We start from the raw sequence: 27,470 nt of genomic DNA, 5'->3' as shown, positions 1-27,470 counted from the left end.
ATGAAAAGAAAAATCCTCCATTGTTACAGCACAAGTGGAGGAAAAGAGTATGAAGGATACTGGTAACAAACATTCGAGTTTCGCATCTACTGCCACAAGCTCCACAAGTTGATGGGAAAGTCATCACCTGTACAATATTCATGTGCAACAACAGTAGACTATAATGACAAATCGAGAATCAATGCAGCATTTCAACTCTAAACAGCAGACATACTTCTTCTGGTGCAGAATATTTAAACAAGGCTGCAGCAACTTCCTCACTATTACCCTGAGCAATCGCTCGATGACCAGCAACAGCTCTGATTGACCCATGTGGTTCTCTACTCAATCCATTGTGTACATGTTTCTGTTTGTCGCCTACAGTCTCATTACCAATTTGTGTTTCAAGTTCTCCCCCACCTGATGATGTATCAACAAGGAATCCCAGAGATGCTTGTTGCTCAGGTGTCCGGTCATAAAACCTAATGGTCAATGATGGATCCATAGATGGGGCAAACCTACAGATATCAAAGGAGTTCTAATAATAAACCAAACGAGCCCAAAGAAGGTCAACATGGATCAACAAAGGGATAGACCCTTAAGCATAGAAGATGAGTCAAAAACATTGGGCTTAATCATGCAAACTTCAAATAAAAGAAAAACAGTTCATCACTGACTAATGTGATGGTAACTTAAATTAGCATGGAAAAAAAATTAATACATTTTCATGGAGAAGACATTAAAATATTGAAGGAATAATTAACAATTACACAGTCATCCAGGCAATAAAGGATTTCAAAAAGTTGTCAAATTAAGAAAATCAGCCTGTTTAATTATATGAAAATCACATAACAGATAAAAATCATTTACTTCCCTGAATCCTGCATTCCATGTTAATCCAAAATATTGATAAAAGAAGATGGTGATCCAAAATTTGCTACATAATTCTGTTTCTGAGTTCAATTTGGAGAGGCCACACGGCAAAAATTTCGGGCAGCAATAGGAATTTTCAGGCAGCAAAGCAGGAAGTAGAATTAAGGTTGGAGATTGATTAATCAGCATACTGTATGACAGCACCAAGGGTTAAGCACAATGGTTAATCAAAAAGAGTCAGCCATTCTAAGGCAGAAACAAACAATGCAGACAGGCAATGTTGTCAAAATCATTATCGTATTGCAAATCGTAATAGGGGTTGAATCGTATCGTAAATCATAAGATTTTTTATGATTTTCTTAAAAATATAAAAATAGAATAAATCAAAAAAAATTAAAAATTAAGAACTTTAACACTATTATGGCATGGTATCAGTGTTGTCATGTGCAACCACATATGCGATCACATATGCGCATATCCATATGCAGATCGCATATGCGATCATGGCACATATGCGATCACATATATGGCATATGCGAAAATATGCGATCGCATATAGCATATGCGTTCGCATATTGGCCAATGGTTGGCACATTAATTTTCCTTTTCTTTTTGCAAAAAAAAAAAAAAAAAAAAAAACAACAACTTTTTGCCTATAAAAAGGTTTCCAAACCTCCTCGATTTCCAATATTCTCACCCCCAAAAAAAAAATATGCGATCGCATAAGCACATAGGCATATGCGATTCAACAACATTGTATGGTATTACTCAAAAATTAAATGATTCTTATCTTTCCCTTTTCTTTTCAGGTTTTTTTTTATTTCTTTCTTTCAAGAATTTTTCCTTAAAAAACATACACGGATCCTTTAATAATTTATGTTCTTGTTAACTTTCTTGAATGTCGAATCGCATTGGAAAGCTGCAGTTGATTCCGAACACCGACAAACAAAGATATTTTGATTTATAACCATCATTCCACAATACATATAAGTAAACATGATTGTAACCATCCATAAAAACATTCCAGATAAGTAAGAAATCATAAATAAAATAAAATGAAGTCTACGATTTAACATTTGAAGAGAATACATATCATTTAATCTATACTATAAGGAACAAAATAAAATAATTTACCTTTTCTAAACAATTCTTTTTTCTTTTTATTTTGGAAATGTTTTTTTCTAAATGATTCTTAAAGCCCCCACCAATTTAAAAACATAAAATGAAAGCCGAGTGAAGCTTAAAATAGAAGAAAACAAGTACAATTTGAATCATAAATTGTACGATTCAAATTATAAATTTGTAAGATTAATATAAAAAGGGATTCAAAGGTGGGATTCAAATCGTTATGCTTAAGATTCAACTCAAATCCTAAGTCATAGGATTTTGACAACACTGCAGACAGGCACCAACTTCGTGTTTTTGGACAAAGTTCATAAAGACGGGTTCTACATTGTCAGAAAACAGATACAAATATTCAAAGAATTTGTTCCCTTGTTCAAAATTATTTTCTAGGCACCAAGCAATTCAGGAAAATGACCATACTGAAGTAAAAGTCCAACAAAATGAAATAATGCACAAGACACTCTACCTCAGGCTACGATGTTCATTCTTGTCAAATGCGATACGAAAGTTGTTATACTCAAGTAATTTAACCTCAATCATTGTCATTTGAAAGATGGAGTCAGATAACTGTGACAAAGAAGTTGTACCCCACTTTCTTAGTCTTCCATTCACATGTCAGAATGGATCTACTACAGCTTTTTAGCAATAACTAAAGGTGGCTACCTCTCCAAACAATGTAAGAAAGCAGAATGGAAACAACTGCAAACAAGGCAAGACAGAAATCCTAACATTTTATTCCATGCTACTGTGAACCATGTCAAGATTCAGAAAAGCTCTCACTGATGTGTTGTCAGTTCATAGGGGCTCATCATCCATGTAAACTCTCTCATGGAAACATTCATATTTCTGCTGTGAACCAAGTTGAGTTTTAGAAAAGCTCTCACTGATGTGTTGCATGTTAGTCAACAGGGCTGCCCATCATCCATGTAATCTCACCCAAGGGAACATCTTTCTACTCCCAAATCTAACCAATCACTGGCTACATCATCCACATTTCAACCCCCTCCCCCCCCCCCCCCCCCCCCCCACAAAAAAAAAAAGGGTCTGGTATGCACTGCTCAAGAGATAGAAAACAGAACACAAGTGCAAACGCTACTATTACAGAGAAAAATAGAGAGAAAAAAAGAAAAGGCAAGCAATAAAAATAAAAAATAAAAAAATCAACAGAATAAAACTCATACCAAATAGTTAACAACACAGCCTGTTACTAATAACTGGCAGAGCATCAAACAAGCACCAAGTGCCATGTGACAATGAAGTCTATAGACCATAAATGGACCATCAACTGATAACTGGAAAATAGTAGTTCGGGTAATCAAAGTGTAAATGATCCCCAAATATGTAAGCTTACGGATTCTCAATGAAGCTGTTGCCAGCTGGATCATCAAGAATGAAGGTGAAAGGTACATCTCCTCCTGCAAAGGACTTCAATTTCATCAAAAACTGATCTAAAGCTTCAGCTGTCTCTGGATCCACTTTCTGCAAAGCCCAGAAGAAATGGTGTAAATGCAATGCAAAAACATGTGATATTCTACAAAGAAGTATTTGCCGCCGAAGATGCACCTTGCGTTCCTCTTGAAGGGCCATCAATTCATCCATAGCACGCAATAATATCCCTTCAACCTAGATGGGGAGGAACAGTCAATAGCCCACAGTTAGGTGTCAAACAGAAATATCCCAAAGTCCCATTGTAAGGGAAATGGGACCATGAAATTATAACAGATCATCATACGTGAAAAGACAGGCTGGACTATATTAAATATGAATATCCAGAACCTTAACACGTCAAAAGCTCTCAAACTTTTCTAAAATCAAACATAGTAACCTGGTGAACCATCATGTAGATGCCCAATCGTCGAATATAACTCAATCATCATCCGTATCAGTCAGCAGACTCAGCACTTCTTAAAAACTTCTCCCATCACCAGTTTTAGTAGAATTGTCAGGGAGAAGACGAAGCCAAAGTACAACCGGGTTCCCATTTTGAATCAGAAAGGAAGAGTAGGAGACACTCAGCTGAGAGGATCTCAGCAAGGGAATAGGGCACTTCCAACAATGATTCCTTTTTTTTCTTTTTTTGCTTTTTTGAGTATTAACAAAGACATTTTATTGCAAGGGGCAAAAAGCCAAAAGGAATGCACAAAATAAATAAAAAAAACATGGCCTAACAAATTGTTAAGCATGAATCGGCATCAGTTACAGGACAGATCCCATTTCGTAACGTCCTTTTTCACTTTCAAGATGACCTTTGAAGCTTCTGAAGATGTGTTGTGAAAACAATGATTGTTTTGTTCGCCCAACAGTTCCCAAAGACCTGCCAAAAAGGGCCAATTTCCAATGACCTTGCCCGTTTTGCCAATACCATCTTCACTCCACGTGGGCATAAAGCTTTGCATGGATTCAGGATTCACCCATTTCACCCCAAAACTACCAAGGAAGCTATCCCACACCTTTCTAGCATAAGGACAATAGATAAAAAGATGATCAGCCATCTCCTTGTTGCACTAGCATAAGGAACACATACTGACTAGAGTCATGCCTCTTTTCCTTAAATTGTCGATAGTAACCACCTTCTTCCAACCAACCAACCATGCAAAAACAGCACTTCTGACAATGTTTGCAGAACAGTTGCTGGAAAAATGGTCTGAAGCAGATTTCTTCAGAGCCTTCAGAAGATCCAAAGGTGGCAGAAATCATTATCACGAGGCCAAAGTGATCGGCAGTGATTAGGAGTTTTGTGGTGGAGGTCTGTTTCCCTTGAAGGCTGGGAGGGTCAAAGACTTCATTTAAAACTCAAATTACTCAACAAAAAGCAAAAACTATGGAAGATAGACAAAGTAAAAGACATCCATGAAATCCAAGTTTTAGATCTTAATAAGGAATGGGATGTTTTGAGGACGATAAGATCTTAAGGGCCTGTCTTAAACAGGATTACAAATCTAAACTCAAAGGAAGAAGATCAAACAGAGGATTTTTTCTTTTCTTTTCTTTTTCTTTTTTTCTTCTCTTTTTTTTTTTTTTTTTTTTGAAAGGTAAAACAGAGGCAATGTTCCAAGGCTCTTTGGCTAAAAGAGGGGGAAGAACATGAAATCGTCCACAGGATTTCAATCACTAGACATAAATGCAACCAAATTCAAGTTTGTTGATTGATGGGGTCCAAATCAAGGAAGTGCTTTGTGATTCCATTGTGGACTATTCTTTAGATCTTCTTTAGGAGGAAGGTTGGGTTCAGCCATCTCTAGAAAATTTTGGATTTCAATCAAATTGGCCCTAAGGATGCAAAAGTTTAGAGAAGCCCTTCAAGGCAAGGTATCCCGTATCGGTATCGGTTGGCGTAACGGTGCCCACCAATACCGATACGGATACGGGGGCGTAACGGCCCGTAACGGTGCAAAAATTTTTTTTTGCCGAAAAAATATGAAAAAATATGGATTAAATCTGGAATATTCTACGCATTCCAAATATGCATTCATTTATAAATTGGAACATGTTTATGGTGGTGTAACGGTCCACTCTTTGGTGAGAAGTTGTATCGGACTATCTGATGAATTTATGAACCAGATAACCTGAATTTGACTACAAAATTCATATATTTAATTTTCTAACTATCTACTATCAATGATAGATATATTAGAATGAATGTAATATGAAAATATCTTACATTTAGGTGTTTGCAATTATTTTTGGGGGCCAAAATTCATACGTAAATAGAAAAAATATATATATAAAATGGCACCCCAAATATGTAAAATGCACATTAACATGTTCTACTATGATTAACACATCATATGACATCATTAAAACAGCCAAAGAATCATTAAAAAATGATTTTTCGAATTTTCAAAACAAGGGCCGAAATAAATGCGTAAATAGAAAAAATATTAAAAAATATAAAATGGCACCCCAAATATGTAAATTGCACATTAACATGTTCTACTATGATTAACACATCATATGACATCATTAAAACAGCAAAAGAATCATTAAAAATGATTTTTTGAATTTTCAAAAAAATGGCCGAAATAAATGCGTAAATAGTAAATATAATAAAAAAATATAAAATGGCACCCCAAATCTGTAAAATGCACATTAACATGTTCTACTATGATTAACACATCATATGATGTCATTAAAACAGCAAAAGAATCATTAAAAAATGATTTTTCGAATTTTCAAAAAAAGGGCCAAAATAAATGCGTAAATAGAAAAAATATTAAAAAATATAAAATGGCACCCCAAATCTGTAAAATGCACATTAACATGTTCTACTATGATTAACACATCATATGATGTCATTAAAACAGCAAAAGAATCATTAAAAAATGATTTTTCGAATTTTCAAAAAAAGGGCCAAAATAAATGCGTAAATAGAAAAAAATATTAAAAAATTATAAAATGGGACCCCAAATCTGTAAAATGCACATTAACATGTTCTACGATGATTAACACATCATATGAGGTCATTAAAACAGCAAAAGAATCATTAAAATGATTTTTCGAATTTTCAAAAAAAGGGCCAAAATAAATGCGTAAATAGAAAAAATATTAAAAAATTATAAAATGGCACCCCAAATCTGTAAAATGCATATTAACATGTTCTACTATGATTAACACATCAAATGGCATGATTAAAACAGCAAAACAACCATTAAAACTGATTTTTCGAATTTTAAAAAGGGGCCAAAATTCATGCGTAAATAGAAAAAAATATTAAAAAATTATTAAATGGCACCCAAATCTGTAAAATGTACATTAACATGTTCTACTATGATTAACACATCATATGGAATGATTAAAACAACATCATTCTTACAATAGCTTGAAGTAAAAAGTTACCAGTTTCGAATCTAATATAAATGGCCCAAATTCAATCAAACATTTGTAATTAAATCAAGGAAGTGCTTTGTGATTCCATTGTGGACTATTCTTTAGATCCATCTCTAGAAAATTTTGGATTACAATCAAATTGGCCCTAAGGATGCAAAAGTTTAGAGAAGCCCTTCAAGGAAGAAATGAAGATTGCAGTCTCTTCGCTAGGCAGGGATAAGGCTCCTAGCCCAAATGGTTTCCCTATAGCCCTTTTTGAAATTTTTTGGCAAGGGATGAAAGACAATTTAATGGCTTTTACTTGAGAATTTTTGATAGAAATATGTAAGCAAAGGAGGTGGGAGCATCTTTTATCACTCTTATCCCTAAGAAGGATGGGCTAAATGCCTTAGAGATTTCAGGCATATCAATTTTATCAAGGACCCAGATAAGATCCTATCTAAAGTTCTTGCATCAAGATGCCAGAAGGCATTACTCAAGGAACTTTTCTTCATGTAAGGCAAATCCCAGACCCATGAATGTGTTGATATACCATACAAGAAGCAAGGCAAGTGGATGTTTTGTAAGCTACACATGGAAAAGGCTCAAGACTATATCGACTAGAAGTTCCTTAACTACATGCTTCTTCGGTTAGGTGTGGCATTAACTGAAGAAGTTGGATTTAGGAATGCGTGCCTTCGGCTTGCTATTCAATTTTGGTCAATGACCAACCAAAAGGCTTTTCAAAGGCTCAAGGGGTCATCTCCAAAGGGATCCTCTCTCCCATTTTCTATTTGTGGTGGTGACTGAGGCACCTAGCAAGATGTTAGAGAAAGCAGGTGTAGCGGACCTACCTAATAGGTTCAATGTTGAAAATGTGAATCGTCAAATTTCTCATTTTTAGTTTGCTAATCACACAATTCTATTCAGTGACACTATTAAAGTACAAGTCAATAATATGAGGAATGTTATCAGGTGCTCTGAAGTTGTCTCAAGGCAAAAGGTCAACATTCATAAGCACGAGATTTTTTGGACATCAGGTTAGCTTCCAATGGAGTCCAGCCGAGTTGTTTAGTATCAAGCCCAGTAGCCTCCCTTCTTCCAATTTGAGCCTACTGCTTTGCCTAGGGAAGCCTATTAAACATATTTGGGTAAGGTAGTTGAGAAAATTGAGAGGAAACTCTCTAGACGGAATTGTAGATATTTGTCACTTGGTGGGAGAATTATGCTGAGTGCTAACTAAAGTAGCCACGTCCAACATGCCATTGCATTTCATCTCATTCTTCCAAAGCCCGACTTGTTTGCTAAGTAGATTGGAAAATATTCGGAGGGATTACCATTGGAGAGGATTGGAAAAAATAATAAATTTCACCCAATGCAGTGGCGAAGTGTACAAACCTACCAGTGAAGGTGGAGCTGGAATTAGGGTTAAGAAGGCTATGAATATGACCATATTGGGGAAATGGTTGTAACAGTTGGGGTTTAAGGTTTAAGGTTATCCAGCACCACCATCCAACAAAATCATCTGAGGAGGAGGTGGAGAAGTTAGTCAGGGTTTTTGGTTGTGCAGCTGGGTCCTTTCCATCTACTTGTCTTAGCCTTTTGTTGTGCATGGGCGAGCCGGCAAAGCACTTAGAGAATGTAGTCATTGAAAAAGTTGAAAGGAAATTCTTAAGATGGAAGAGTTGCTACTTGTCTTTGAGAGGAAGGACAACCCTCATTAAAGTGGCCATATCCAATATGCCCCTACACTTCATGTCTTTGTTTAGATGCCCAAAGACGGTGTGGGTGTGGCTGGAAAAATTGAGGTGCAGCTTTTTATGGCAATGTGTGGCAAAGTCTCGAAAGTTCCATCTTGTGAAATGGGAGGAGGTGCACTTGCCTTGGAGTTGAATTTTCCATTGTTGGGTAAATAGTTGTGGAGATTGGAGATAGAAGAAGGGATTTTGTGGAGTGTGGTAGCATGTAAGAATGGGGTCAGTGGGGTGGTGGGTAGGTCAAGAGGTCATCTTTATATAGGGCCTTGGAGTGTGGGAGGCGATTGAGAGCGTATCAGCCAAGTTTATAGAGGGGGTGAGCTTCTCTCTTAGGGATGGGAAGAGGATAATATTCTAGGAAGATGTGTGGTTTGGAAAAAGGCCTTTTCAAGTAGAGTTCCCAGGGTTAGCCAAGATTGTTATAGATGGAAACGTTCTAGTGGGCCCGGTGCTTATGCCAAGGAGGGAAGGAGGTGTGGGCTCCTTGAAGGAGGAATCTTACGAGTGAGGAGTTGAATGAGTTTATCGCAATCTCTACTCGGCTCCACGGTATTTATCCTGCAAGTGGGCATAAGGACACCATGGCATGGAGACTAGATAGATCAGGTTGATTTTTTTGCTCGTTCATTCAATGGAACGCTTGCTCTCTCTACGTTTGGATCAAGTTCGGGTTCTACGGCTTTTGTATGGCACTATGGCACTCCCTCAAAGATCGCAGCCTTTGCTTGGTTGGTGGGTAAAGGCCGGGCGCTCACGATTGAAAATCTCTAGAAGAGGTCAATGGTCATTCTAAACATGTGCTTTGTGTGTTTGCCTGATGTTGGGATGGTAAAACACTTTGTTCATTGTCCGTTCACCAAATTTGTTTGGGAAGGATTCCTTTACCTTTTCAACATCTCTTGGGTGATGTCCAAGTCAATGGAGTGCTTATTTTCAGCTTGGCATGCAGGCGGCTTTGGAAAATAAGACAAGATCTTGTGGAGGCTCTCCTTGTAGGCAGGCCTTTAGACCCTTTGCAAGGAAAAAAATGGCAGAAGTTTTCGGGATAAGAGCAGCTCGGCTTCTATGGTTTTTAGAAAAGTGAAGGTGGATTTGCTAGATTGGGCTTCTACTTTAAAAATTCCTATAGATTGTATTTCTTTAGGTTAAGGTGGGGGTTGTGGGTTGTTGTTTTGGGTCGTCTTTGGCTCTTCTCTAATAAAATATCATTAATTTTCAACAAAAAAAATAAAAAAATAATAAAAAACCAAAAGCAACTAATTTTAAAGGGGTTGAAGCACCCCACCATGTTTTTTAATAATGGTATCGAAGGGCGTATCAACCTGACTAAAAACCAATATTTTTCTTTTAGAGATAACAACCGTTTTAGCCAGAGGCAGGAAAAGAATACAACCTGACGCTACGACTTAAGTGAGCGGCCCATGGCCCAAATGTTCTTATCGCCTCCGTAGAAGGGATTTAGGTTACCTCAAGTGGACCCCAGAACTCCACAAGCCATGAAATTTCTTTATCTCTGAGATTCCTTCAAACTCAAGGTTCCAAATTATTTGTCCCACTCCTACCCCATCCCACCCTTCATAACATTCCAAATTCTCCAAGTACCATTCCTTTGGATCTAGTTATGCTATATATGCCCAAACATTAAACACGTAGCATTCCTTGCCCACACCAAAGACATCCCAGAACTTTGCTCCATCTCCAATCCACACCCTAAATCCTGTGCAGCTTTCAAAACAAGTGACTCACCTGAGCAATCTAACCTCCACATAACAAATCCTCTTCCCATATCTATAACTACTACTCACATTGACAACCTCTTCCCTTTCTCCATATTCTACTGCAATAAGATCCCCTTCCCTTTCTCCATATTCTACTGCAATAAGATCATCTTTTTGGTCCTTGGTATTCTCTTTGCACTTTTTTCCCTTTTATATGACCCTCATGATTATCAAAAGGGAAATAAATAAATAAGATATTTGGTAGTTATCTGTCTCTCAGATGTTCAAGAAGCCTACATTAAATAGTGTGTGCCTTTTCCTGAAATACTTTCATAGAACATGATTTGATAGAGTTATTTTGATGTATCCTAGTGGTTTACAATTATAACCATAACTACACGCTTCCATGGTTTTCTATGAGATTTCTCAGATTAAGGAAATGAATAGAATCAGCCCCTTAAGCTTTTATCAAGTAGCAAAGTCCATATAGTGACCAGTTGCTTTGCACACTCATTTACATACCCTCTTGATACCAAAAAAGGAGTCAAACACATCGTTTGCAAAATGGCATACGGCTAAAAAAAGGTATTGGAAATATTTGTGTTTAATTATGTATCAATCATAAAAATATAGTCAAATTTTTTATTAAAAATAAAACAGAAATGCCAAATTTTGTGAATGGAAAGTTCAGGTTTAATATGGCTTAAGAGTCAAAAAAAAAAAAAAAACAGCTATGTGCATATATGTGTGTATATATTATATATAGATACGATTAAAATAGAAAAGTTTAATTAAAATAATCGGAATTTCTTTCTGTATGAAAAACAATGTATACAAAAAGTAGAATGGCATTCTTTGCCTCTCTCAAATGCTTCCTTTTCAAGTAAACCTCAAATAAATTAATCCATCTCTACTAAAAATATTCACATTCTACTCTATTTTATGAATGGGTGGCAACCACCAATCTCTATTTTCTAAATTGCCCCCAAAAATATTTTTTGAACTAAACGTGTTTAATTCAGTTTGCCCAAAATAAAAATGACTTTTTTGCCTATCTTTCGAAATATATGGAGTTCTAAACAGTTGATCAGTTATACGAGTATTTTAAAAAAATACAGAGTTTAAAATGGAGTTTTCCTAACTATGGTCAAGAGAATTTCAATTCTCAATACCCTATGCATTCTTAAGATAAAGTTCAATAATGTCCTGGTGGCTTAGTAATTTACACGAAGAAATAAAAGCAATTTAATTCCCAGAAAGGAGTCCATCAGCAAAGCATAAGAAATAACGTTTAACATCATCAAGTAGCAGAATCGATATTGAAAAATAAATAAATGAACCAAAAGTCAAACAGCCATTTTTGTCACAACAACATAAATTGGAACCAAGACAACAAATGGAAGAACATACTGTAGACAATGTCCCGCGTTGAGCTTCTGGAGGAATCTCGAACTCAAGCTCTGGGATCTAAAAAGTTCAACAGAAAAATGTCAGGAAAAGTTAAGCTTAAAAAGCTCATTCCATCATTATCATCATCATCATTTAAGTCTTATCTCAACTTATTGGGGTTGGCTACACAAATCCTGTGCCATACCTTCAGTTAGACCATGGGTCATCAAGTCTCTTTAAAAGCTCATTCCAGTATCTTGAAACTTTCTCAGGTCAAATCAACTCATTAAGACTCAGTTACTAAGCCTGTCCTTGCTTTGCCAAAAACAGAAGGTAAAGACCTGCAACTACTTCAAATTTCTTCTTGAACTTCTTTTGTTTATCCTCGATCTCAACTAAAAGACCTTCAACTGACTAACACCTATGACTGGCCTTTATTTTTTCCTGTAGTTGTGCAAATCTTGAAGTGAAGCGGCAACAAATTCTAGTGCAAAGCAGGGAAGCATCCGTTCAAAATGTCAGAAGTATAAAAAGCTAAGAAACAGAAGCAGAAGCTCGAAGCAGGAGTTATGCAACCATACGTCACAAAATCTCACTTCCAAGTAAAGATGTCGAGGATTCAAGCTGGAAGAAAGGGATATTGTTCCATTAATATGGAAATGAAATGTTTGACGGAATAAACCCCCTAAATATGAGTTGCCAAATTCTTTAGGAAGGTAGTATAGCACGGTATAGTTTCATCAAAGATTTTTTTACCCTTTTTCGTTTTTTTTCCTTCTTATAAATAAAAATAATCCACAAGAAAAAAGAAAAAGAAAAAGAAAAGGGAAAGTAGAGAGTACTTTATGCTATAGATAATGAGACTTTATTTTATCGATATGAGAACAGAATACCAGAGCATGTTATCATTTTGACATGTTCAGTAGCCAAGCACAAAAGAATCATGAGACCACAATGCCAGAGAGTAGAAGGGAAGTCAGAGATACAAAAGGAAGCTGTTGAAAACAGAAAATGGAAGTTCAAACCCAGATTCGTCAGCCAGTGAGAATCAAGATGGCACAAAGCTAGACTCAAACAGTTCCAATGATGCTCTAATACTGACAAAAAATAAGCAGAAATTTTCTATACGGAAGACATTGAAAAATAATAGAAACAGTTAGAATTGGGGCTACTGCTGCAGCTAGGTCTCACAATCAAACATTCCTGGCAATGAACAACAACAACAAGGGAGTACTGCAGCTAGGCCTCACAATGAAACGTTCCTGGAAATAAACAACACTAATCATCACCACTATCAACATCCTAGCTTTCTCCCATAGTCATCTTAGCCTTCTCTAGCAACCCATGAAGGTTTTTTTTTTTTTAAGTCTGGAGTTGGTGGAAGAAACATTGTGAAATTATTTCTGCATTGAATGTCAAGCTCGATCAGAACTTGCAAATCGGAAAGATCGTGATATGATTCAGTTTTTAAACTTCAAAAGCTTAAGCACCAGGGCACTCATAGAGCTGACTGAAGTGCAAGTCTTAGATCATGTACTACAGTTTCTGAATTCTAGCAGCCAAGTTGTTAGCTTAGACAACCAAGTTGTTAGCAATTTCTCACAATTTTCAAACTTTGTGAACCCATGAAAGCATGGCTGGGGCAATCAACGACCATGGTCATACCAAACTAGGGATTAGGCGGGCTGAAATAAATAATAGATCTACCAATTCAGCCAGGCACCAGAAAGTCAGCCCAGGTCCTCATCTTTGAGCTATCTGATCTCCACGATGCTTTGATAGAATAAGTTACCTCCGATGTGTGCATCTACTCCTAGTCATAAGATCAGAGAATCTTGACATTTTAATGTAGACTTGAAATCTGACCAGGTACTTCTTAGTTTTGTAACTCATACAAGTGGTTGTTGCTCAATGCATTTTAGTCACTCAGCTGAAATTTGAAATGGGATTTTAAATTCCAGTACGAGATTAGTTGGAATAAGACTTGTATGATGATGATGATTTAAAATGCCAGTACAAGATTAGAAACAAAAGACATGTTAAGTTGTGCAATGAATATAGAAGAAAAGGCTCGAATCTCGCATTTAGGAGACATTCTAACAAGTACAAATATTGTACCTTGATGGTAGCCGAATCAGATTTCACCACTTGCCGATTAAGTATCTACAATAAACTCCATCATCAACTTAAGACTCCGAAAAATCTTAGATCTTTAAAAGCTATAGAAGTTTCATTTAGGTAGAGAAGGAATATCAAGTTGCTATTATCTGAAATCAACTTTCAATGCAAACACCATGGACCAATAAAGAAGATATGCGTACATGCAGGCATTCATGTTAGCATGTGCAAACATTGTTTGCATAAGTGGAATAGACATATTGTATTTATATTCCACAGTTATGCACAGGATGTAGCTATTGTAGTTCAGAAATAAAATTCTAACTACTCAGAAGTAGGATATGCTTTTTATTTTTTTAATCAAGCAGTAATGTTCAAGTGATACAGTGACAGCCATTCAAAAGAAAGAAAGAAAAAAAGTTTCAAGCAACTATGTACTCTCTTACTAAAACATTCTCATTCCTGGTGAAAAAACTTTGAAGAGATTCAATATTTGCTAGTTTGACCATCTTCTTCCTTTTTGATAAGCTGCTAGTTTGACTCTACTCTCCTTGATGCAGACTATTCTCTTCCCTTTGTCATGCATTTATTTGTGTTGCTGTTTAGATGCAACTGACACAACTATGCTACCTTCATCAGGAACACAACGGTTAAGGATATTATGTTCCAAACAGGACTGTAAAACATCAGACCGAACAAATGGAAGCCTTCATGCACCCAAAAAAAAAAAACAAAAAAAAAACAAAAACAAATTTTAAAATAATAAAAAAAATCAAAATTCAGAATTTGAAGTTCTTTGGAAGCTCATGCATCCCAACTAACAAAACGAAAAATGTCTTTAAATCACATGCAATGCAAAACTTAAAAAGAATGACAGTGAAATCCAGAACTTACATAAAGGAAAAAGATCAATTAGAAAGAGAACAAAATTACAAAAAAGAGCACAATACAAAGATTCCCTAGATGCTCCTTTCAAGGGAGAATCGCATGCAATGCCTCCACACCCAATAAGACCAACCCGATGGCTCTAGAAGGATTCGTGGGGATTCGTGGTTTAGGTGTCAAGAATGAAGCACTTTTGGGTATGTGGATTTGGAGGTTCGGGTCGGAGGAGAGTGGACTTTGGAAGTATCTAGTGGTGCAAAAATATGGGGTGGGAGGAGGTGCATGGTGGCCTAAGCGCATTCCAATATATAGAGGGCCAAGTGTTTGGAGGTCCATTATGTCAACTAAGGAGGTGGTGATTAGTAGGGTGGGGTTTAGGGTGGGGAATGGTGCTCAGATTAGATTTTGGAAGGATAAAATTGGTCAAGACTTACCCAAGATTAGCCCAAGTTTCAGTGAATCTTGACATCTCTGTTTCTTATTGCTACTCGTCACTCCAGCCTGGGGGTAGTTTGGACCCCTCTATGCCATAGAGATCTTATGAGAGTGAGTTGGAAGAGCTGGTGGCTTCTCGAGCAGCTTTTGGGGGTGACCCTTACAGAAAAATGGCGACTGGGTGTGCTGGCTTGATTCGAAGGTGGGCTTGTTCTCGGTTAAATCTCTCACTTCTCGGATTTCAGGAGGCCCATTTGTCGACGTAAAAGCCCATTCTTTCCCCATTTGGTTGTATGGGGCTCCTGAGGTGGAGGCTTTTGCTTGCCTCGTGGGCTGGAACAAAGTGCTTACGATCAACAATTTGTGGAAGAGGGGGCCTATGTATTGTTAGTGCGTGTCCCTTGCGCCTGTGGATAGAGGAATCAGTGAATCATCTATTTTTGCATTGCCCGTTTTCTAAGGAGGTGTGGGATAGCTATTTCAGCCTCTTTGTCATGGCTTGGGTTATCCCGTTTTCTATTGACGATTTCTTCAGGCAATGGCAAGTAGGAGGTTTTGGCTCGGGTTTAGTTGGGAGATGCAAATTGGCACTCGTGGCAGGATTTTGAGCTGTGTGGTTTGGAAGGAACAATACATGCTTTCAGCACATTAGCGGTTCTCCTAAAGGAGTCTTTCTTAGAGCGAGATCTTTTGTCATCGAGTGGGCTGTCGCGGCCTCCTTGTAGAGGCTCTTGCTTTTCCCTTGGGCTTTCATTCCTAGGTTTTGTGTGTTTCTTTTTTCTTCTTTTGTTTTGTATTCTTCCCGGCTTCGGCTGTTTCTCAATAAAGTTGTCACCCTTTTTTTAAAAAAAAAAACACCAATAAGACCGACCTAATGCAACTAGAAGAATCAGCTTCAATCTCAGTGCTAGTGGAAATTAGTCCAACAGTGCTCTTCAACTGCAAGGAATATTTCATGAAGGTGCGCCACCCAAGAAACATTGTGGAGCATTTTGTAAGGCAGAAAAGAGAATTTCCAAAGGATTGCAGGATAGAGGTTCACATAAACAAGATCAAGCGCAGTATAATTGAGTAGGGGAAAAAACATCAAAGATCTGCAGTAATGCCCCTAGAGATTAATGATATTTCTACTGGAAGGCCTTTCTTCAGCAAGGGTACATTCTATAGTGCGTGAGAGGCAGAGCTCGACTCAAGAGGGGTGTCCTCTAATTGAATTTTGACAGATGTTCATCCACGGGGAGGCCAATGAAGGGGATAGCACCACTATAAAAGGGGTTAATAGATCAAACTCCTAAATAAAATAAAAGACAGAATCACTTTCAAAGATTCAACCAAATAATTACCTTCAAAACCTTAGATTTACCAAATCAGACTTTGCCTTGACTTTGTTAAAATCTCTTATTCCAATGAACCAGCTAGATTAATTTCACATTTATTGTCTCTAAACAACCAATCAATATCAGTTGGACCCAATTCCCCTTGAGCTCCCATCAAAGTAAGGAGTTCACCCATCTTGATTTGCTTGACCTCGCCTTTTCTTTGTCTCACTTAAACCACCTGCCACCTCCATTCAATAACAATCCAAGTTTTGCACTTTAATGCCCCAAAACTCATTTTTCATCAATGCTTATTGTACAACCAAACACTGATCCCTTCCTCTATCTTCGAAATGGGGAGTAGTCACATTGCCGTTGTCATAGCCTTGTACCAGGTTGCCTTTATGAATCCAGTCTCATCAATCATTCATATCCAAGGCCTTATCCCTCTGGTAAGTTGACAAGCCTTCTATCCCTTCTCACCACTTCTATCCAAGCCCTTGGGAGTCTCCCCTAATCCTATTTTCAGGGCCTTTAGCTGTGATTGAATTCCACCCCTTCCTAAGATCATCTGTGACTTGTGTATCACATGGTAGAATCATCCCTCCATCACTTTATTTGATTGGAGCTACACTGGGCTCCACTTACGATGACCTCATTCTCGATTATAGCCTTCCTAGCCTTCCCACATTCATCTCAGCATTCTCATCCTTGCAACACTCATCCTCTGTTCATGATACCTACTAACTGCCCACATAGCATAATCGATCAAATAACTATCCTAAGAAATATATCTCTGCATTTCATTGCGTGAAGGATCATTCGATCACACAGCAGCACAAAAGGCACATCTCCACTTCATTCACCCAGCTCTAAATCTACTGGAAACATCCTCATTGATCACCCAATTCTTTTAAAAGATAAAAGCCAAGGCCACAAATGAAGTTACTTCAAGCCTTTCAGTGAAACCAGGATTGCCTAAAATCATGTTGCAAATGCCTGAGAAATTACATACCGGTTTTGGAGAGAAAACCCACAGTAAACTTTATGAAAAAGTTATCACATGCAGGATGTTGAAAGCAGAGAAATGAGACTGAGAGTTGAAATCACAGTCCTCTAGACAGAAGCTAGAGATCACAGTGAAACCCTTGCTAACCCCAATTTCTGCTACTGTACGAACTCTCCTCACTGTCTCTAACAATGCATGTATCTCACCCTTGGGATACAGAAACACAGCAGTGTCACATAGGAAATATCACGTGTTTCGGGAAATGTATCAGGGTCAGAGGGAAACTTTGGTAAAATGAAAGAATTTTTCAACGGGAACTTCAGGAGAAGTCAAAAAAGACATGATTACAAACTTCGAACTCAAAATATTACAGGGGAAAAAAAATGCATAATAAGTTTCCTTTGTATAATGTATAGGATCCTAAACTAAGCACCATTTGATGGAAGTGATGCAGATGCAGTTATATCCAAAAAAGAGAATCTTCACAAAGATTATTTCCAAAAGAGTTCAGTAATTCATAAATGATGCAGTACAAGTATCAAAACACAAACAATACATCCAAAAAACCCAAAAACCAAAAAAATAAGCAAAAAATACACCTATGCCCACTACATCCCAACAAGAGATTCCAAAGAAAATGCAGTAATTTGATTTTTTTTTTTTCGAAAAAAAAAAATCAGTTTTTTCACCTCCCACATGTTGCCTCGATATTGTCAGGGATTTTATAAAGGAATCCTGCGAATATCTTGTGATATTTCGAATTGTCGGATGATATCATCTATGCAATGTGATACTATCAGCAATACCAGGGCGCATGCAAGCAGACACAACGCTAACATGAAAGAAAACACATCTAACAATCTTTATTTCAGGAAATCATAAAGACTGTCTATGTGATGGATGGACATATAGGGATATTTATGGGCCTAGGTAGATATGAATCCTTTATGATTCAAATTTTCAAAATAAACCTTAATGGTGCAAGCACCTCATCCATAACACTCCTAATCATATCGAACTACTAATAACAATTGCATTCAGAGAAAAAAAAAAATGAAAACCAACAGATACTAAGACTCCAAACTATGCGAGTACTCAACAGCCCCTTCTATGGAACTCCAATTAATTCATGTTTAGGCTAGCTTGCTTGGGTTGTATTCTTTTCTCGCTGTCACAAGCTGTTTAATAAAGTTTCCCTTCTAAATTTTTAACAGGGTAGTGTAGGAAAGAATTCTCAATAAGATCAAGCCTCCACCAACCCACCTCCACAAAATCCCCCCAACACACCTCCAAATAACATCATTCATTACGAGGAAATAGTACCCAATTCATACCAAAGATATTTTAGCGAAGTACTAAACAATCATCAAGCTGTCAACCAATGTACCAGAAGGTGAACTAACACCTCTTCTATATTAATACCTTTTTAAAATAAAAAAAATTAAAAAAAAAAAACATTTCATAAGGTGTCCTCTAATAAAAAGACTTGACCAGAAATGTGCGGAACACAACATACCTTGGAACAAGACCAAGAACAACTCGCAACTGGGACAAGAACTCAAAATTAAGTCCTATCTACTCACTAAGAATTGACGACAAAACCAAGCTGCCGAAATAAGGCTATGTTTGGACCAAGCCACAGACAAGTCATTCATGATTTTTAGGCCCTGTTTGGGTATCTGGCTTAATCGGTGTTAGGAACAAGGTGTCCCGTATCCGTTACGATACGGCCGTAACGGCCGTTTCGTAACGGTAACAGTCATAACCGTTACGCGTTACGGGGTCGAAACGGCCATAATGGCCGTTACAGAAAAACGGGCCGTAACGGTCCAGGAACAACGTTTTTCAAAAAATAAAGAACGGCCGATACGGGGGTTGTAACGGCCGTTACGGCCCATATCATAACAGTAACGGTGGTGGCCGTTACGGCCACCGTTATTGTTACAGAATACCTTGGTTAGGAATTATGGGATTCGCTAATCCTTGATGTGACGGACGGAGAGCTGTTTGGATGGCGGACGTCTCTCCGCGTCTTAAGATGGATTGGCACGTGCAGTGGAGTCGGTGGGATTTCAATCCCACTGAGATACGCCCTATCGCGACATTCAATCCCTCAAGCCACACCCCTTCTCTTCCCAACGCAATCAAAACCAGACCTCTCATGGCGGCCATGAACGAGAAGGAGAAAGAGCTCCTTTTTTTACTCGATCTTGCTCTTTTGGCCTTTTTGGGTTTTTTTCCTTTTCTTTTTTCAAACCTCTAATACAAAAACCCTTGCCAGCCCTTCCTATCTCAACTCTCCTCCTGTTTCTTCCACCTCGGACTCCCCTCAATTCGAAGAAAAAGGTACAGAAACGCTATCGCTTCCGCTCCTTATGCCCATTTTCGGGATTTGAAGGCTCGTTTTCAAAGATTTTGTTGAAGAACTTCAGATCTAGAAGAGAATGGCGAGTAGGTGGAGCAAAGCAAAGGTTGCTCTGGGTTTGAATCTCTGCGTCTATGTTCCTAGATCTCACGACGACGCATCGCCGTCCATCGATGTCAACGCCAAGTTTTCCGACGTGTCTCTGGCTTTTGCGGCCGCCGGCAACTCACATTCCCGGCCAGCGATGCCAACTACGCCGACTCCGTCGAGCTCTGAGCTCCGATTGGGTGAAGATGGAGGAGGTGACGCCGTTTCTGAAATCCACTTCAATCCCATGGGAAATCCAAACAAACCCATATGAGATAACCCATGGGATGATTGCAATCCCACAAAACCCAAACAGGTCATGTGCGGCGCATGGGATAGAGGTGTACACGCAATGCAGCCGACCATCTACTGCAACTCATAAATGCAGTGGCGGCCGTAATTCCATCCCTTCTATTCCACCATATTTCACGTGCCCAAACAGGGCCTTAGGCTTTTTACTTTTTTAAGGATTACCAAAATCTATTAAAACATAAAAAAGAATAAAATACAAAAATAGGAATTATCTTATTAAAAACAAAGAAGAGTTACCCACCAATTGTCCTAAAAGGCCTCGATAGGACAGCCAACAAAGGCATCGGATGCCCTAGCCCACTCCTCTCCATCACTGACCACTTCACTTATATAACGACGCTTCCCACAGCACAATTTATTTCTCAAGTTCCTATGGTTGCACTTCTGCCAGACCGTCCAAAGAAAAGCTAACAAAACAAGCCACCAAAGGGTTCTCCATTTCCTCCTACTTTTGCCACACGTTAAAGAGATCCCAAATCTTTGTAGCCATCAACCAATTGGCTTCAAATATACTAAAGAAACTCCACCAAATCTTCTACAAAAGAGCAATGCAAGAACAGATGACCCACTATTTCCAAATCACACAAGAACAAATTGCGTCCATTGGGAATGATCATATGCATGTTCCTCAAATGGTCAATTGTGAGAACTTTGTTCTTGCCAATTAGCAACCACAAAGCAACAACATGAGGTCTTGGATACCTCAAAAAATGATAAATATGATCATGAGCAAGAGGACAAAAGTAACCATACAACAATTTTAAAAGGATCTCACCAAAAACTCCCCAAACTGCATGGGTTCCACACCCATGATGTGGTGGCAAATTTGTAAAAGCTACATCAAGCTGACAAATTCCACAATCTCCTCACCTGATAGATTCCTCCTAAAGAGAGGATTCCAAACCAACTAATCGCCAACCTGAGACACGCACGGACAAAAAGAGACCCCTCCCTCCATACCTACGAAGAAAGGCAGAACTAAGAGGACTTCCCCATGTCCTCCAAAAAGCAGATGTGTGAACCATCACCTGAAACCAAGGTCATCTCAACCTTGAATGAGTTAGCCTCCCTAATCTATGCACAACTTTCTACAGCCTGTACACCCTTATATTAAGATGAAGGATAGGTGAACCAACCCCCAGCATCAACCGCATATTTGTTAGAGATCACCTTTTTCTAAAGGCTATCCCTTTCCTCCCCAAATCTCCAAAACCATTTATCCAGGAGAGCCAAGTTTAACAGGTCTAGAGATCTAATATCAAGACCCATCACTTCCTTTGACTTGCAAACCTCACCCCCCATCCACGACATGGGATTTCTTCTTTGCCCCGGTCCCCCACCATAAAACTCCCTATGGATCCTTTCCAAGTTGATAACACTTACAGGGAATAGAAAAGGGGCCATATAATACAGATGCATGTTAGACAAGGCCAAATCAATAAAAGTTATTCAACCTCCAAAGGACAAATGGCGACTCTTTCAACCCAACAGTTTCCGCTCTATTCTTTCCAGAACTACATCCGAAGAGATTCTTTGGCTTCACAATACACATTGGAAAACAGAGATGAGTGGGAGGAAGGTTGACTGTCTTATAACCAAAAATCTAAGCAAAATCATTTACTTCTTCATTGAGCCGAACACCAAATAAGTCACTTCTTTTAATGTTGATAATTTTCTGACCCAAGACCACCTTGAAGCACGCAGAAACTTGCATAAATTGTCCACCTGAGTCCGATTACCCACCAAACAACAATATGTCATCAGCAAATGACCTAGAAGTTAGCATTCTCAACCAAGAAGCAGTTGATAAAGCATACACCCCTCGCCTGTTTGAACATTCTGCCGAGAACCTCAGCCATGACAGGAAAAAATTATAATAAAATTAAATTTATAAAATTTATATTAAATAAAAAAATTTAAAAAAAAAAAAAAAACGGAAGGATAAGGGGTCTCCTTGCCAAAGACCTCGAGAGCTTTTAAAAAATCCTTTAGGTGAGCATTCACTAGCACTGAGAAGAAAGCCAAACCCATCCATTCTTCATCCAATTATGCCATTCCAAACCAAACCCCAATCTTTTACCATGTAGCACACAAGTTCCAGTCAACAGTCATGCGCCTTTTCCATGTCAAGCTTACAAATAGTTCTCAAAAATCCTGCCCTAAAACTAAAATTGTTCCATTCCTAAGCAATTAAAGCTCCGTCTAGGATCAGCATCCCAAACATAAAGTCCCCCTTCCTTGCTGACAAATCATTGCATTCGTCAGCAACTAAAGCTCCATCCAAGATCTACCTCCTAAATATAAAGGCCCCTTGTGCCTTTAAAGGAATCACACCCACCACTTTCTGAAGTCTGGAGGCAAAGATTTTCACTAAGGGCCTGTTTGGATTCATGGAAAGAAGGGAAAGGAAAAGAAACATTGTTTCCCATGAAACTCACTTTTCGTTGTTTGCCAAGCCTTTCTTTGTGGGAATTTGGGAAACATTACTTCCCACTTTCTATCTTTGTTGGAAAATAACAACTTTATTTTCCCACCTCCACCCCTCATAAAGGCATTATCCTACGATGGAAGTGAAATGAGTTTCTCAAGGGTTAATCCTCAATGTGCCACCATCCATCTTTAATTGCCTCACATATGCCACATGTGCCAATGTGTCAAATGACCCATTGTCCATTTTCAATTATGCCCCACACGTACCACTATGACACGTGCCAATGTGCCACTTGTCTCACCATCCATCTTCTCTCTTGTGCCCCACATGTGTAAAGTATCCTACATGTGCTAATGTGCCACATGTGCCACCATCCATCTTCCCTTGTACCCCACATTTGCTAATGTGCCACATGCGCCACCATCCATCTTCTCTTGCGCTCCATGTGTCAATGTGCCCCGTGTGCCACCAGCCATCTTTTCTAGCACCCCACATGTTAATGTGGCACACCATTCATTCTTTCTTATGCCCCACATGTGCAAAACTCCGCATGTGTCAATGTGCCACATGTGCCATCATCCATCTTCAATTGTGCCAAATATGCCACATGTGCTAATGGTGCCAATGTGCACACATTGTAACAACCCATTTTTTTAAAATAACGGTGGGAACTAAGTCCTGCCATTTCCTATGGTGTGGCCCACTAGAGCTTCAGGTCTTATCTCATTTTTTGGCCCATACCCTAAAATGTTTTAATAAAACTGGTGAGCGGAGTGGATTCGTCATGTCATCCCTATGGGGCCCACCGTGCCAAAAAAAAAAAAAACACAATGCACAGCACGGCCTAACTTCTCTCCCATTCTCCTCTGTTGCATTTCGCACCGGTAACCGCACGACCTAACCTCTCTCCCCAATTTCCTCTCCCATTCAAACTCTCTTCTTTCTTCTTTCACCATTCTTCATCGGCGGAACCCACCAAACAATCTAGGCCGCTCACCATTAACCCAAGAAGATTTTAACGACAAACGTTCAACCCCACTATTTCCAGTCTTATGGCCCACCTAAATTCCAAATCTGCCTTACCTTTAGAATCATGTATTATTACGACCCGGCAAAGTAGCTGGACGGAATGGATTTCTCACAAACATCTCGTTGGACCCACCTAGCTTCCGTTGCAGTAAGGGATTTGGAAGGCTTCCACAATGCAATCCACGCAAATTGAAACCTTTCCGATTTTTCCTCCTTTCTCTTTCCGTTTTTGAGCCAACCTATAAATCGGAAAATCTCGACTATCCATTGGATCCATCTTCAATCTGCAACGTCTAAACTATGTCATTCAACCTCCACTCAACACACCAGGTAGGTGATTTTCCCGATTGAAAAGACTACATTATTATATACTTTCATTTTCTTAATTATTCATTTCGTATTGCTGATTTAAGACATTTAATTTTGGTTTTACATGATGTAGAATGCATTTATTTGATTTCTAATATATATAATAAATTCATTTAATTATTGTTAAATGCTTTTAATTATATTATAGATGCTCTGCCCGAAAAGGACCATTATGTTATTTTGATACGGGTGCTTGCCCAGGGTCATTCCCGAAATGATCAGCACGGTACGGGTGCTCTGCCCAGGGTCATTCCCGAAAAAATCGACACGGGTGCTCTACCTTGGGTATTTACCCTAAAAGTCTATTCACCAGGTGCTCTGTAGAGGGTCATTCCCTAAAAGGATTAACACCAGTGCTCTGCCGAGGGTCATTTCCTAAAAGGATCAACACACACGGGTGCTCTGCCCTGGATTGAACCAAAAAGGATTCTAGATGACTACATTATCTTATTTTGTTGTTATGAAAAAAATAAATTGTTATTGTTGTCATGTAAAATGACGATTCAATACTCGTAATTAATCATATTTGCATTATTGAGTTTTATTTGTGTTAACGTAGAATTTTCAATTTTGGGAAGGATGTGACCCTACGAGCTGTCGCGCTCACACCCGTATAGATTATTTTGCAGGGTTTGTATATGAAGAATCAGTTGGGCAAGATTGAAGACTTTTTCCCTTATTTATTTAGAAATTAATTAAAGTTCAATTTATATTATTATTATTTTTTTTTAATATCAATGTAATTAAATATTCAATGATTAATTTATGGATGTTATGTAATAATAATTACTTTGACTCCTTTTAGTTACTCTAATTGCCGTAAAAATCACGAAAATAATGTAGGTTGTGGTGTATATTGTGTTTAAAGTCAACTCACAGTCCTGGAATTCGGGTTCGGGCCTGGCCAACTCGGGTACTGAATTTCAGGGCGTGACACACATGCTGTCATATAACTTCAAGTGCTTAGGAATCAAATGTGCCAATGCGCTTCTTGTGCCACGTGCCACGGTACAGCTTCAAACACCTCACATGTACCACAATTCAGCTTTAAGTGCCTAAATGTCTCACATATGCCACATGAACCATTATCCATCTTCAAGCATCCCACATGTGCCACATGGGCTAATCTGGCACATGTTAGTGACTACCTATAATTTCTTTCCAAAAAATAATTTATGTTGCCAAACATTAAATTTGAAAATATATCCTAAATTTTTAGAAAATTCTTGTCGAAAAACAAACTAGGTAACAATATTTTCTCCCCACACTTTTTGAGAAATAAGGTTTCCCAAGAAACACAATTTCCTTTCTTATGCTTTCCATGAATCTAAACAAGCCCTAAGGCTTTACAAGCGTCAACAATTAGGCTTAATAGCCAAAAGTCTGTCAAGCACTCGTCCCCATCTTTCTTCACGACCAAAGCTATAAATGATGCACCTATGTCTTAGATAGTCTGCCTCTTTCATAAAATTCTACAAAGAAGGCTAACATTTAAAATTTCACATCCTCCCAAAACACTAGAAAGAACGCGAATGGGAAGCCACCTAACCTTGGAGCTTTTTTCCTACCGAGAGACTTAATGCTTCGAGCACCTCCTCATCTTCCATCAGCCTTTCCACTCAAACAGATTTTTTTTTCTTTTTTTGAAAGAGACTGAATTTATTCAAGCTCAACATGCAAAAAGAGGAAAGAAACAAAAAAAGGGAAAGAAAAGAAACGGAAAAGGAAAAATAAAACTGGCCAATTAAGGTGCCCACTCGCTCCTTAATACATTGATTAACCCTATTAATAACCTTTAGACGAGGGCAACTCCTATTCCTGAAGTAGTACTCGTCATCTTAAGCCAGAGAGCCCAAATAACCGCATGAAGAGCTATTCTCCATCTGGTTCATTTCTCTCGTCCCGTCCGAGCCAAATGCCAAGCACAAAATAAATCAACAATAGAACTAGACATCACCCACTAGACACTAAACAAGCAAAGAATACTACTCCAAACCTCACTCGCAAGGAGGCAATGAATGAGTAAATGATTCACAGATTCCACATCCTCGAAACACGAAAGACAAATATTAGGGAGTGCCATGCCTCTTTTGTAAAGATTGTCTACGATCAGGATCCTATTTCTTCCGGTAGCCAAACGGAAGTAGCAAATTTCAAAGGAGCCCCATAAGACCACATAGCAACATATGATTGTAGGGAGCCTAGATCGCAGGATAAGAGATCAATGAGAAGAACAATGTCACACAAAAAATATATATCCAAACTCATCAAAGCGTCAAACCTATAAATCCTTCAAGGCCATATTAGGTTAGATTCCCTACAACCGCAAAAGAAGGCAAACTAAGTCGTCAATCTCCGAATCCAAGAGATTTCTCTAACAAGGGGAAACCCAAACACATCCATCCCCCAAGAACCAAAAACAATAGGCGACCAAGACATCAACAACCGGACATAGCCCAATCAAACTAGGGAAAATTGACCTAAGGTTTAACTCACCAGACATCTTCCAAGAACCTGTCCCAAACACCATCCCCAACAAAGAAACCCAACCCCTCGAACACCTTGTGGACAACTCTCATGATAGCCTTCCAAATATGGGAAGCACGATGCAAGGGCGACTCCTTAATCCACCACCCCACCCCATTGAGGAAGACCCATATTTGCCAACCACAATGGATTCCAGAAACTATCATCCTCCACCCCAAATCTCTAAACCCATTAACCCAGCAATGCCATATAAACCTCTTTGAGCCTCTTAATCTCGGCAGCCCTTAGAGAGAGGTTTACACACTTCCAACTCGGAAGATGTAATTCCCCAAACACGCGCCACATTGCCAAAGAAAATCCCTCTTTAATCTGCCAATCATGTCAATAACCAACACAGAACAACAAAAGAGAAACATAAAACACAAAGGTTAAACAAGGATGCATTAATAAGGGTAATTATGCCCCCAAGAGAGATAAACTTGTTTTTCCAAGGGGAGGGTTTCCTTTCCATCCTCTCCAACACCTTATCCACAAGTGGTTGGCAAGTCTCCCCACACAAAGAGGGAGGCTAAGGTGGAAAAGAGAGACCCAGCTCGACACCCAAAACTACCTACCATCCAGGAGACCTCTGACGAAGACAAGTCAACGCCAAGCATCTCACTTTTAACTAGATTGACTCTGAGACCCGAAACCACCTCGAAGCACCTGATGATTTTTCTAAGATTTTCCACCATGGACCCTTCCACTTCTCAAAAGATGAGAGTATCATCAGAAAATTGGAGATGACTAGCTCAAAGGGGGATATTTGGAACTTTAAACCCTTAAACAGACCCACAGATTGACCCTAGACTAGCATCCGACTTAAATTCGGAAATAATGACAAATAAGAATGAGGAAAGAGGATCGCTTTGCCGGAGGCCCCTCGAGGCTTTGAAGAAGTCAAATAGGGAACCGTTGATAAATTCAAACAGCTTTTTTTC

General features: G+C 38.6%; 1 protein-coding gene across 3 annotated transcripts in view; it reads right to left on the bottom strand.

Moving 5' to 3' along the window:
• The window catches only part of LOC131240169 (uncharacterized), a 61,398-nt gene that overhangs the window by 24,219 nt on the left and 9,709 nt on the right, over window positions 1–27,470 (bottom strand). For all 3 annotated transcript variants that reach the window (XM_058238248.1, XM_058238246.1, XM_058238245.1), the window contains 6 exons: window positions 13,766–13,810; window positions 11,669–11,725; window positions 3,541–3,600; window positions 3,329–3,456; window positions 215–497; window positions 61–127 (listed from right to left, as the gene is read on the bottom strand). In XM_058238248.1, coding sequence (XP_058094231.1) covers window positions 61–127; window positions 215–497; window positions 3,329–3,456; window positions 3,541–3,600; window positions 11,669–11,725; window positions 13,766–13,810 — 640 coding nt within the window. The remainder of the gene's footprint in view (window positions 1–60; window positions 128–214; window positions 498–3,328; window positions 3,457–3,540; window positions 3,601–11,668; window positions 11,726–13,765; window positions 13,811–27,470) is intronic.

The sequence above is a fragment of the Magnolia sinica genome, chromosome 3 (genome assembly GCF_029962835.1).
Source record: "Magnolia sinica isolate HGM2019 chromosome 3, MsV1, whole genome shotgun sequence".
NCBI classification, from domain to species: domain Eukaryota; kingdom Viridiplantae; phylum Streptophyta; class Magnoliopsida; order Magnoliales; family Magnoliaceae; genus Magnolia; species Magnolia sinica.
The sequence above is the reverse complement of the archived record's forward strand: the minus strand, read 5'-3'. Positions and strand labels throughout refer to the sequence as shown.